This window comes from Lepisosteus platostomus, chromosome 17 (genome assembly GCF_059453375.1).
Source record: "Lepisosteus platostomus isolate fLepPlt1 chromosome 17, fLepPlt1.hap1, whole genome shotgun sequence".
In the NCBI taxonomy this organism is placed as follows: domain Eukaryota; kingdom Metazoa; phylum Chordata; class Actinopteri; order Semionotiformes; family Lepisosteidae; genus Lepisosteus; species Lepisosteus platostomus.
Genome location: NC_142627.1, coordinates 19,329,564 through 19,341,823, shown reverse-complemented (window position 1 = coordinate 19,341,823; position 12,260 = coordinate 19,329,564). Strand labels below are relative to the sequence as shown.

General features: G+C 40.1%; 1 protein-coding gene across 1 annotated transcript in view; it reads left to right on the top strand.

Moving 5' to 3' along the window:
* The window catches only part of pkdcca (protein kinase domain containing, cytoplasmic a), a 30,521-nt gene that overhangs the window by 9,836 nt on the left and 8,425 nt on the right, over positions 1 to 12,260 (top strand). Inside the window, exons 2-5 of the mRNA XM_088609682.1 lie at positions 2,156 to 2,278; positions 7,577 to 7,848; positions 8,548 to 8,627; positions 9,804 to 9,911. Coding sequence (XP_088465808.1) covers positions 2,156 to 2,278; positions 7,577 to 7,848; positions 8,548 to 8,627; positions 9,804 to 9,911 — 583 coding nt within the window. The remainder of the gene's footprint in view (positions 1 to 2,155; positions 2,279 to 7,576; positions 7,849 to 8,547; positions 8,628 to 9,803; positions 9,912 to 12,260) is intronic.

The window sequence follows — 12,260 nt, the reverse complement described above, 5'->3', positions numbered from 1 at the left end:
TGTTTCTAAAACCTCCGTATCCTGCTGTTTGGCTGCTTCTCTCTGGTCACCTGGTCAGGAATTTGGCTATGCTCCTGCCTTCAACAGTGTCATTGTCTCCTGGTTGATTACCACTTTAAGGCCAGCCATCCACTAAACCTCAGGTTGTCATTCCATCTACACTGTAATCAGTTAATTTAGACTTAATTAGCTAATTGGACCCATCTTCTGCAGTAATTTCCCTGGCCAGAGGAAAGGCTCTGATTCAGTCTGGATGAAGAGGTGATGTCAGCACTGTCACACAGAGCTTTCCCCTGCCTCACACCCATGTTTGCCTGACACATTTCCAAGGCATAAGCAATTTTTTTAAGGTAGCAATAAAATGAAAAACACACCAAAATAAAACCGTGTCTCACTCCACCCAGTTGCCTGGTTGTCCAAACAAGAAAAACACAACAACAAGATACAATTTACAGGGTTGGAAACAACTTTATTTTAGTAAGACCCTCCTCCTCAGCCAAGCTGAAGTCTCTGCACAGTCCCTGGTGTGCTGCAGTTCAGGCTGTTGAGTTTGATACATTCAATATCTGATGCAATAAGCAGCCTCTGTAGTATATTGTATTATAAACACATTTGTTCCAGATTATTGCTGTTGGATTAAGATGTAATTTGTATAAAGCTTTGATTTTCAGGAATCAGTAACATTGTTGCTAATTTATGAATGCAAATATTTCAGACAAAACCATGGAAAAATACAGCTTTGTCAATTACAGCAAAGTGAGAATAAATAATTGAGAGATTGAAATGTTAATTTTATAGAGCTTCCAGGTTTATTACAAATGTGTGTTCTGTAAAAACACATTTTGGTTATAAATGATTTTTTTTACCCTATCCTGGAGACTCCGAGGGTTGATTGCAAATATAACAAGATTATATTATATTATATTATATTTATTATAATATATTATATATAGTGTGTGGATTAGGCCCAGACAATACTTTGAACGTTTTAATAGAAATTCTGACATAAAGGAGCTCGAGAAGGAGTGAGTACAATAATGTGGCCTGATGAGTGTTCTCTTAAATATAATTATTTAGTACCACTGTTGTATGTAATTTATCTAAAAACATGTATATTTAGATTTCTTGGTATTGCCTGGGTAGGCATTATTCTCTGTTATATTAAAAAGACCTTACTTTATGGGTTCCATATGCACATAAAATAAGAGTAATATTTATTCTGTTGTGTATACTTGTTGGTCACTCTTAGAGTTTTTTTGAAGTCCTTGCTTTGATATTGTTTTAATAAATGCTCCATTAACAAGAATGATAATAATCTATAAACATGAACCTTTCCTGTTTATATTTAAATAACCTACCAATATTATTAGTAAAATTATATTTTCAGGAGTATAAATAAGATTTTCTGTCATATGCTTTCTCTTGCTTTTTTATTTTAATACTCCTTGGATGTACTGTGCAGTGCTTTACAAGAGTTTCTTTGTTGTAAATTTGTTTAAATTCATTATTTTCCATACTTACTAGTTATTCTGGCAAATTAGCTTATGGAAATATTTCTTGTGAATGATTGCCAGGAAATGTATGGGGAAAGTAAATAAGCATTCTGACACTGGAACGTCTATAGAAGTTGCATTCTGTGGAAAACAGCTATACAGCCCCAGAAGCATTTTTATTTACTTTGATCAGAATGGCACATATATATAATACAACATATATATATATAAATGATACAATACAATACAAATGTCTGTTATCCTTAAAAATAACACTTTAAAACCAAAGTGAGTAAAACAGTGACTAAAATGATAGCTGAAAATATGTTACGATTTAAAAGAGTACGATAATGGGCAAGGAAATCCACAACTGGGCAGCTGGATTCCCCAGAATACAAATATCTAAATATGTGAGACGTAAGAAATAAAACAGCTGGGGATTGTGGCCAATGATATGTTTTTTTCAGCACTTGACTCTCAGCCTGCACCTCCTTTGATCCTTGTTGCTATGACCAAACCCAGTTTATATTCTTATTGGTTTGGTGTTTTCATAGCTGATAGGGGTGCAGACGTTGAATGGGTGTATCAGTGCAAGCTTGTGGGTTGGTGGGTTGAGTTATGAACCGGATCTCTGACCGCTGGCCACTTCCTTGTCTCTGCAGCTGTACGGCTACTGTTACCACGACAGCAATGACATAAGTGACACTCTGACAGCCATCACAGAGTTGGGCAGCCCACTGGAGATGATCCAACTGCTGCAGACTTCCTGGGAGGAGAGATTCAGAGTAAGTAATACACAGAGCTTGGGACAGCATCTGCCTGCTTGTCTGTATACGTTGCTGTTCTGTCCCTCAGTCCGCCAGCCAGTTAATCTGTTGTTGAATGACCATGTCAACAGTCTGTTAGTCCTGAAACTGATTTTGGTTTGATTTGTGTGCATGTGTCTGCTTGTCTGTGTGCTTACCCGCCTGCTTGCATTTGTCATCGTGTAATTCTGTCTGTAAGTGCCTCTGTTCCTAACCATGCCTGAGTGCTGCCCTGCCTGACATTTTGTGCACACTTTTTCTCTTCAAAAGAAAACTCAAACAACATATTTGAACATGAAACAAACACATGCTATTCAATTATAGGGATAACACATTGAGAAGGGTGGACTGAAACTTCCCACAGGACTGAAGTTTTAGGTGTCAAGACTACAGACAGACTAATGGTAGTTAGAATACTCATCTATAGATTCTATAATTTGGGGGAGGGGACTTGAATTCAGTTACCAGCCTTTAGAAAAGTCCATTCTATTGGTATTTAAAACCTATCTTTGTAAACAGTGTTCTGTGTGTGACTGTGATGGAGGAGGCTGTGTGTGACAATTCAGAGTCTCCAACAAAGACAGTCCCCTGACACGCCACTTGAACGAAAACAGTGGATGTTTTCTTTTAAAATTTAAATCTTTTTTCGCATTTAAAAACATTCATTCTATTAAGCAAGCTCTAATATCTGTGATTTTTTTATAACCTTTGGAAGTGAAGAAAAGAGCAACAACAATTTGCACATATCCAGGCATTATTTTACACTTGGTGAGCGCAATGGCATGAAAAAACACTTCCCTCACATGGATGAACTACATTTTCTTATTATTTAGAACTATTTTAAACATGAGAGGAATTTGTGCTCCTCTCACAGTTCACCCTAAGCACAATGTACTGTATGCACTGTATATTTTCTTGTTTTGGGGTCATTACACGTAGTACATTAGCACTGTTCCCACTGTCTGTGTCCAGCTGCAGGTAGGCAGTATAAAGCAGACTGGAAGCTTTAGATATGAAACAAACCCCTCAGTACTCATTTGAATCTGAAATATTAACTGTGCTGCCTGCCTTGAATGCACCTACTTCATGCCGATTAATGATTGTAAGTAAAGCAGTCCCAGCCAAGTATACTGGTTTGTGATGACTGTAGTGCGGCTTGGAAAGTATTAAATCCTATTTTGAACATGTTAAAAAAAGTGTTTAAAATACACTTATGCCAAAAAAGCATTACTGCATTGAACAAGAATAGAACTTGAATATGGGAGGAGGGGCAGAGGGAAATAAAACTGAAGGAAAAGCTATGCGTGGTCTTAGAGGTTTTTTTGACTTCTTTAAGATTCACATGATGCCCCTTTATGATTGCATAGTAATAGGATTTAGAGAAATTAAGAATGCATTACTTCATATATGAGCTGTACCTGATAGGACATGTTGCACTGAGTCCAGAACAAGGGTGGAATATAAAGGAAGTATGGAGGGTAGGATATACAGTAGCACACACAAGGACACAAGACATACTCCATCCAACTGGCCCTTCGTTCTCGTTTGGCAAGTGCAGAGGAGCCAGTGGACAGACAGGCGGCAGGAAAGCCCGGCTGGGCCCTTACGACTGGAGGAAGACTCCTGCACTGCCCTGTGGCGAGAGCCTGCTTCCTCCCCGCAGACAGACAGTGATAGATACGAGCTCCACTGCCGATCTTTATCGCTGCGCAGCCCCTGTAATTATTTCCTATTGCTTCCTGTGGCCTGGGAGTGTCCCGCTATTGGGAGCATGAAATCATTACAGCACATAAATCTCCAGCAGGGTCTGCGGAGGAACACACTTTCACTGGCTGCCTGTGTGCTCCGCAGGGCACAGACTGTCTGCAAGAGCAGGACTCAAAGTGCAATAGGGTGCTGGTGCTTGATCGTGGCTTTGCATGGAATGAGAGACCACAAAATATTACCGTGTGTAGAGATCTGGAGTAACATGTTGTTCTGTCTGCTTGATCAGGGCAAGACCAACTGAAAGAAATAGAGATGTGCAGGAAATAGTCTTCTGCCTACAAAATGGCAGTCAAAAAGAGAACTAAAATAACTATGTAATTGAAGGTTGAGTGTGCTATAGCCAAAACACATCTGTCATATTAGATATTGGCTCTCTTAATGTGAGATCGCTCTATTATATAAGCTGTAAGCAAAATGGATAAAATTGCTTTGACCCAGATACACCAAGAGCACATGAGATGAGTATTTTGACTGGGTGGACAGAGCTTAATGGAATGCACTGGCTGCTAGTCTTGGACAGTGTTTCAGTGGAAAGTTGAAAGGAGGGTTTGACTTTGAGCCTGAATGGCTTCTCTTCATGGAGTGTGAAACAGAATTTGTTTTATTTTCTAAATGTCCCTCCTTGTGCCTGACTGTGGCAGTGCATTGAAGACTGAACCTAATCCAGAGACTGCTCACCATCCAACCGTGGCGTGTACAAATGTTTCACCGACATTTGCAATTCATATGAGGCATTAATAGACCCCAGGGAACAGCTCTGTAAATTCAGTGAATTTCAAATAGCCTATTTAGGTCTGCATCCATTTCCTATGTGCGTTGATGTACACTTTCATATCACAGTACCGCTGGGAATATGCTTTCGTATCTCACTTCATTGTGCCGAAATCCAGCAGACAACCTATTTTGTGTTTTTCATAGTAGAAATATTATGCATGAATATATGTTGGTAGGCTTATTCCCTACCAAGGTTGCATATGCTCTTGCTGATGTCTAGGGTTAATGATTTTACAATCTGCTTTAAAAAGCCTGAATAAAAAGCTAAAATAAACATTGAAACAAGATAGATGTTCATTGTTCTTTAGATTAGAACAGGAACTCACTTTCATATGTGCTTTGTTTTTTTAAAGCATTATAGTCCCATTAAGTAAGAGAACATAAAACCCTAAAATGCTGTACATTGCAACATTATGTATTTTTTTTACCACTTAGGGGAAATGTGTTATATTAACCAATATTTAAATATCATATGGAGAAAATGCATTTTCACATACAGCTGCTGTATATGGTGTTCAGGTCTTAAAATGTGGTTAGTTATATTTTAAAAGATTTTGCTGTTATGTCAATGCTATATTTGGGTATTTTTGCTTCTTGTGCTATCCAAACAAGAAATCAAATTTATCAAAGAAGCAGGAGAGAAAGTAATCACACTAAAAACCAGTAACTAATAAAAATAAATTGTGACATTTGTGTGGAGTGATATACACTGGGGGTCAGACAGGCAAATGGAAGGCAACGCGATTTCTTTTCATGCTTTATTTTTAAACAAAGCTCTTGGTTAAGCTGTTCTGTTCTGACGGTGTCTGTTTGGAACCAGAGGTGGATAGATTATGATTCTCAGAGTGACTTGGTGTTTGACACATGCTCCCATACATTATTATATATGATTGGATTTTCCCATCACAGAAAGAAAGTCGAGAATTGATCTGTAGCACAGGCATTGCATAGTTGCCTTTTAAAGTTTTGGGTTTTACATTGGCGATCATTTATTGTATATCCCACTCATTCTGAATCTTTGGTTCTGTCTTCTGTGTCTTAACTCACAGGAATGACCCCCATACGCACAAAGGGAGAATGGGGACGTGTAGACAGGCTGCTCTCACCCTTTCACCCCTTGAATCATTCATGTTTTCACAAATTACAAAGCTCTGCAGCAACGTAAAGGAGGTTTAGCGATAAATTGGAGCTGCAGTGTGTCCCTCACTGACATCACCACAAGCTGCAGGCAGGGGTTACTGGATTGCTGGAAACCTAGAGGACCCGATTAACTGAAACCCTACCCAGATCCTGGCAGCAAAAGTTTGGGGAATTCTGGTCACAGGCAGCTTGTGACAATACCCAGACATGACTGAACTGTGGAGTTTAACCTGCTCTCAAAGTTAGTGCTCATAATCATTGAGCCACTCAGGGTTCCTAGGGTTGCATATATTAAATCCCCTTTTTGTTGCTTGAAGCCGGTGTTGAAATATCTTTCCAGGCTGCCCTAGCCTGGACAAGGCTGAGCAGAGATTGAGAATGCAGCTTCCCCTCAATTTATTCCTTGACCTCTCTGAGTCTCTCTTAAAGCCCAGTATATTAAAAGATGCCTAATGTGATTTCAATAGGGTGAATCATGTACTGTTCCTTTAACAAAGTAATTCCCCTCCACCTCCCGCTTTTCTCCCAACCACAGATATTTGTCATTCTTGGTGTGCCAAGTCTTGAGCCCTTTGCCTCACAGACACAATAGAACAGGCTTAATCCACACAGCGAAGCACAGAATAACTGTCTGTTTTGAACTATCAGGCGGGATGCTCCCGAGTCAATGTATTCACAGGCCAACAAGGAGCCGCCAAGCTTAATTAGAAAAAAAACAAAACTGGATTGTTTGATGGGAACAAAAGCGAACAGACCATTGTTCTGTATAGGGGGAGGTCGGGTGGTCATGGGCTGATGGAGGCAGTGGAGCCAAAGAAACAGAGCCAAGAAGAGATAAGCAGCACAGTCCAACTCTTAGGCCAGACTCCACAAGACCAAGGTGCTCAGTGAAGAGAGGTGAAGAATTAGGGACATTTTAAACAGCATTTAGCACTCAGAAACTATTTCTCAACTGTGTTTTTTCATTTTTCCAAGGAATTTATTTCTATCAGAGAATACATGAGACAGATTTTGAAAGTGTCCTGTCTGAGATACATGCCTTTATTTTTTTGTTGGTCAGTACTACATGGTTTCTGTAGAGCAGATAGACAAAGGTAAAGTCCGTACCACAGCATTAGTAGTTTATTGGGCCAGAGCTCAGCCTGGTTTATGTTGTGTTAAGTACACATGAGAGCAAGGCGATTACCCTTTGGATGTGACTGCTGGGATTACCCTCAGTAATGGCTGGTCCCCACTTATACAGCTGAGTGGACTGGAGCAACTGGGGCAAAGTACCTCATTCAGGGTACAACAGCAGTGTGTGCAGCAGAGACTCGCGCCCACAATCAGTTAGTTATGGGTCCAATGTAGTCCAAATATAATGTAGATACTTCATCTTTTACTGGCATTGTTGATTTTCAGAGTGCTCCAAAAAAGTCTCATCAATAACCGCTGTACTCTTTTTCTTTGACCCTCTTCATGGTTGTCAACAGTTCGCGTGTTGACTGCTCTTTGTGAGCTGCAGTCCTCTGAGTGCTCTCATAGCTTCAAGAGGCACCAGTCCCGTTCCTCCTCCTGTCTGTGCTGGAAGTACAGCTGGCAGCCTTTCTCTTTCAGATCTGTCTCAGTCTGGTGCGTCTGCTGCACTACCTGGCCAACTCCCCCCTGGGTTCCGTCACGCTCCTGGATTTCCGGCCCCGGCAGTTTGTCCTGGTGGATGGGGAGCTGAAGGTAACGGACCTGGATGATGCCAGTGCGGAAGAGGCGCCCTGCTCCTCCAGTGCCGACTGCTTCATGGAGTTCCCTGCCCGCAACTTCACTCTGCCCTGCTCCAGTCAGGGCCGCTGCCTCGCCATCAATGAGAAAAGGAACCTCTACAATGCTTACCGGTGAGCCAGCCCTGCCAGGAAACACTCATTTTCATAGGAATCTTTGAATCAGGGGCCCTCGCTCCTGGTCCAGGAGGGCCAGTGTACCTACAGGTTGTCCAGGTCTCTTTAAAGTACCAGTACCTAAAGAGCTGGGAGAAGGTGGTAAACTGGTGCAATTACACCAGTAACGAACTGATTCAAGTCATTACAAGCCCAGCTAGACTGAAAACATGTAGATGTTGGTCTGTATCCTCACTGTGAAGTTTAATTGAAAAAAAAGACTTTTTTTCATATAAATACTGAGCAGTGTTCAAAAGGCAACAAATGAGCACTGGAAACCTTTTAGTACAGTTATTCATGATTACTGGGCATTTGAAAAAGTCAAGTTAGCACAGGTAAAATATCTTTAAATTCTTCATATGAGTGTAATAAGTATCCAAGATCCACAATGTTTAGTCTGATGGGAAATCAGTGGTTGGAAAATAATTTTGTATTTTACATTGTGAGCTTAAGTGTTTCATTCAGTTTGATCTTTCCTTTTTAACTTTAATCTGAAATCTCCTAAACACAACTAAAGGCTTAAAAAATCCTGTTTTTGATCATGAAAGAACTTCTTCCACCTGTTTGCTCACAATCTTCCTCTCAGAGCAACAGATGTAATCTCCACTCCTGTAGACAACAGCAATTAGCTGAAACTCACTGCTCTGTGTGTTCCAGGTTCTTCTTCACATACCTTCTGCCTCACAGTGCTCCAGCTGCTCTGAGACCACTACTAGATAAGATAGTCAACTCTACAGGTGAGAGACTCCACAGCTCCGGAGCGTTGAGGTCTCTGTGGCCTTTTGAAACTGCTGGTTTATCTGTTTTACTGTCTACCTTCTGTGGACTTTTGTCTTCCTCACAACTATTGATGTATTGGTTTATCTCTGCTTTAATTTGTAAATCCAAAAGTATCTCAGATATCAATAGCTCATTTTACATTGGAATTCAGTCAATGTCCATGGTCTCATCTTTTGCTTCTTTTGCAATCAGCAGATTGACAGCTTTCCTGACGAGGAGTACTAGATGTTTTCTAGTTCTTTGCCAATAAACCCCAAAAATCAAAATGTGGGTCAGTGATGTGCTGCACATGAGATACTCTGGTGGGATTCGCCACCTTCTCTTTCAGTGATGTTAAAGCTTCGTAAGGAGGAGTCGTGGCTCCTAGAAGCTCAAGTTACTGCAGCCCCTGCTATCTGTTTCATCTGCATGATTTGGACACGCTCCACACCGCAAAACAGACCAGCATTTTTCAATTCTGTTTTTGCATTTTCCCTCTGGGCTAGTGTGCAGTATCTGTGTACTCATCAAGTAGATGGTATGTCAGACGGTATTTGAAATCTGGTCTTCTAGGGCACAGCAGCCCATGAAGGCGCTGGGCTGTCGCGCCGTGGGGCAGGCTGGCTAAGATGCTATCTTGTTTTCTTCAGGGAAGTCACAGACAGGCTGCTTATTGTCTTAAGTTTCCTTTATGGAGTATCCTGTATTAGTGATGTGCATCCTCCACTGAACTGAGCCTTCGTGAAGGGGCAAAGCATGTACTCTCTGAATCACATTGGCCAAAGGCATTGATCTGCCAAAACCTTGCAGTATGCATAAGAGCAACAAAATAACCGTAGTGCTCATATGATATTTTCTGTGGTTGCATACATGGTTTAATTAATGACAGATTAATTTTTATAGACTGGGACATATATACTGACAATTAACAAAACTTGGTAATGAAACCCTCTTCTGCCAAGCTAGAAAATGGAGATATGCAAAACTATCACAGTAGTATTCTGGAAATGTTTGTTCTTTACCTCCTCAGTGAATTTTCTTTGTGTCAAATCTTGCTTTCACTTATCCTTCTTCAGCTGGAAGGTTCTCTGTTTCAGCCAGCTAGGGCCTGAGGTCTCTTGAAATAATAGTGTGTTGTGCCTTTGTTTGTTTAGGAGAGTTGATTTGGGGGATTAATGAGACTCTGGCTCACCTGGAGAAGGTGCTGCACCTCTACAGGAACGGTCTTTACCTGCAGAACATGACACACACTCCCAGAGCAGGTAAGAACACTAACTATTGTACTGCCACTGTTGCATCTCCATTTAATACAAATAAACCCACTGGGCAATTCTGCTATTTTACCTGAAGAATAAAAGACTTGATTATTTTTAACATCAAACTAATTTTTAATTAAACATGTTAATGAAGTTTCTCCTTAATGTTTCAAGTAAGTTACAATATAAGGAGAGTATGTTCTGAACTAAATCCAAATGTCACCCCTCCTACCACCTGGAAATTACAAATCCGTTGCTTAATTGCAGGTTTTTCTGGGATAGATAGAAGTTGCCTCTTGCACAAAAAAAAGGTTGCCATTAAGTGCTGGTTATGCAGTCTGTTAACGTAAAGTTGGAGGTTTGATGTGTTCCAGCCTTTAGTCAAGTGTATTATTCATTCTCTAGAAAGTACTTGAATAAGTGCTGACATGGAATTGCACAGCAGCTAACGTAACCTTTTGCTGAAAGATAGCATATATCAACAGCTCTTCAGCTTCTGTTAAACATGTCGTCATCCCGCCCTTACCTTCCTCTAGGGAAGAAATTCCTACTATAACGTTGGTGTCACTGATTCCAAACCTGTCCCGTATTCTTAAGCAATGGGGTGGTACCAGTTAAAAACTGTGAAGCAAAGGCTACGTTCTTGATTTCCATCCAAGCGATAAAGCACCCTGAGGCCTCTGTTTATTAAGAAACAAGTGTTTAACCTGCTTTTGTTCTTAAAAGAAACAGGCTTACTCTGGCAGGTGTTTCATAGCGTGCAAGGACTTTACTTCTTTCTTTTTGGTTCTCAAAATATGGTTTCTGGAAAAAAAACGCAATTAAAGTAGGATCAGCGAAAACCTATCCGTAATCTTCTATTTGTTGACTGGCCGTTGGTGTATAATACAAGATGTTGTCATGCCCTCTACTCTGAAATTAAGAGATCACGTCTTCAAGGTGTCAAATTAACTGCTTTGTCAGGAGGCTTCAATTTAGGTGGAAAGCTGACACTGGGTGTGCCACCTCCGACAGGAAGAGGTGCCTGGATTTACACCGAGTGGTACCCAAGGTCTGTGTTTCACAACAGAGAGTTCTGCCCACTCAATTTCCTATGCCTCACAAGCCTTAGACAGGCTTAGAGTAAAGTCATGCAAAATAAAGTCCTGCCCACAATACTGTGAAGTACAGAAATATGAAACGGAATGATATAAAATAATGGAAATCGCAGTGTTATTGACCACAGACCAAACCATATGTAACTACAGGAAAATGTAGGTTAACTGCATTTACCATGGTACACGATGCCAGAGATTGCTCACAATTGGAGACTTGCCATGCATGTCTGAGAGTGTGCGAAGGTGAAGCTTTTGTCTTCCTGCAGCAAAGCCTTCTGAAGGTGTGTTCTCCACGATAAAAAGCAGGTTCAATTAATGCTCATAAAGAACACAGAACAGAACAAAGAGAAAGACCAGATGACTGTGACAAGAGATTTTGTCATAAATCTTCTAGAACATTCATTTTCTAGAACACCTGACCAAGAAATGCTAGAGACAGACATGATTGTCAATTTACGTGGGTAACACTTTGTTTAAATCCAAAACCAGGATAACAGAAGGAGTTAAAGTTCCCTTTATACCACAAAATACTATTGACTTTATGTCGCTGTACAGCACAATCACGTAATACATTTGACTCCCATCTGTATCTTTTCCTCTAAAAGACCTAATGTATGTACATAATGTATGTATAATAAGAGAATAAAAATATTGGGAAAAAATGTAGCTGGTTGTTTCCAAGTATGTATTTTTTCCAATATTTGTGACTGTTTTGCACCAGGTGATACAGGAAAGGGTAAGATATAATTCACATAAGTTGAATAAGAAAACACATTAAATAGGTTAAGACTTCAGTAATAACTTGGTTGAGTTCAAATAGGTCATAATCAGTGACATGTTAAAAAACAGAGTAATCTAAAGCTCTGAGCTGTCTCTGTCTTTCTCTCTCTGTAGTGCTCTCCTTGCTTCGGTGGCAGTGAAAAGCAGATGTAGACAGTTGATGATTGATGAGAGATTTTAGGGAGAGGTGATATGAATTTATTTTTTTAAGTGACTTGGCTTAAGTTAACTCTGTGCAGTCTCGTCCTGCGTGTTGCAAGAGCATTGAATATTGCACACTATTCAGTCCATTTAAAATCTTAGCCAGTGTAATTGTATTGATCTACTTAAGTGTGTACTGTTACCTACTAGAGCTATTGGACTAAAACTAGAGTTAAGACTTTCATAGGTATGTTTTAGGATCATGAAGTTTTCATTTGAAATTCTTCCCTCACAAAAATGTACTGAAATCACAAGAAAACTTACGTACAGAGTAGAA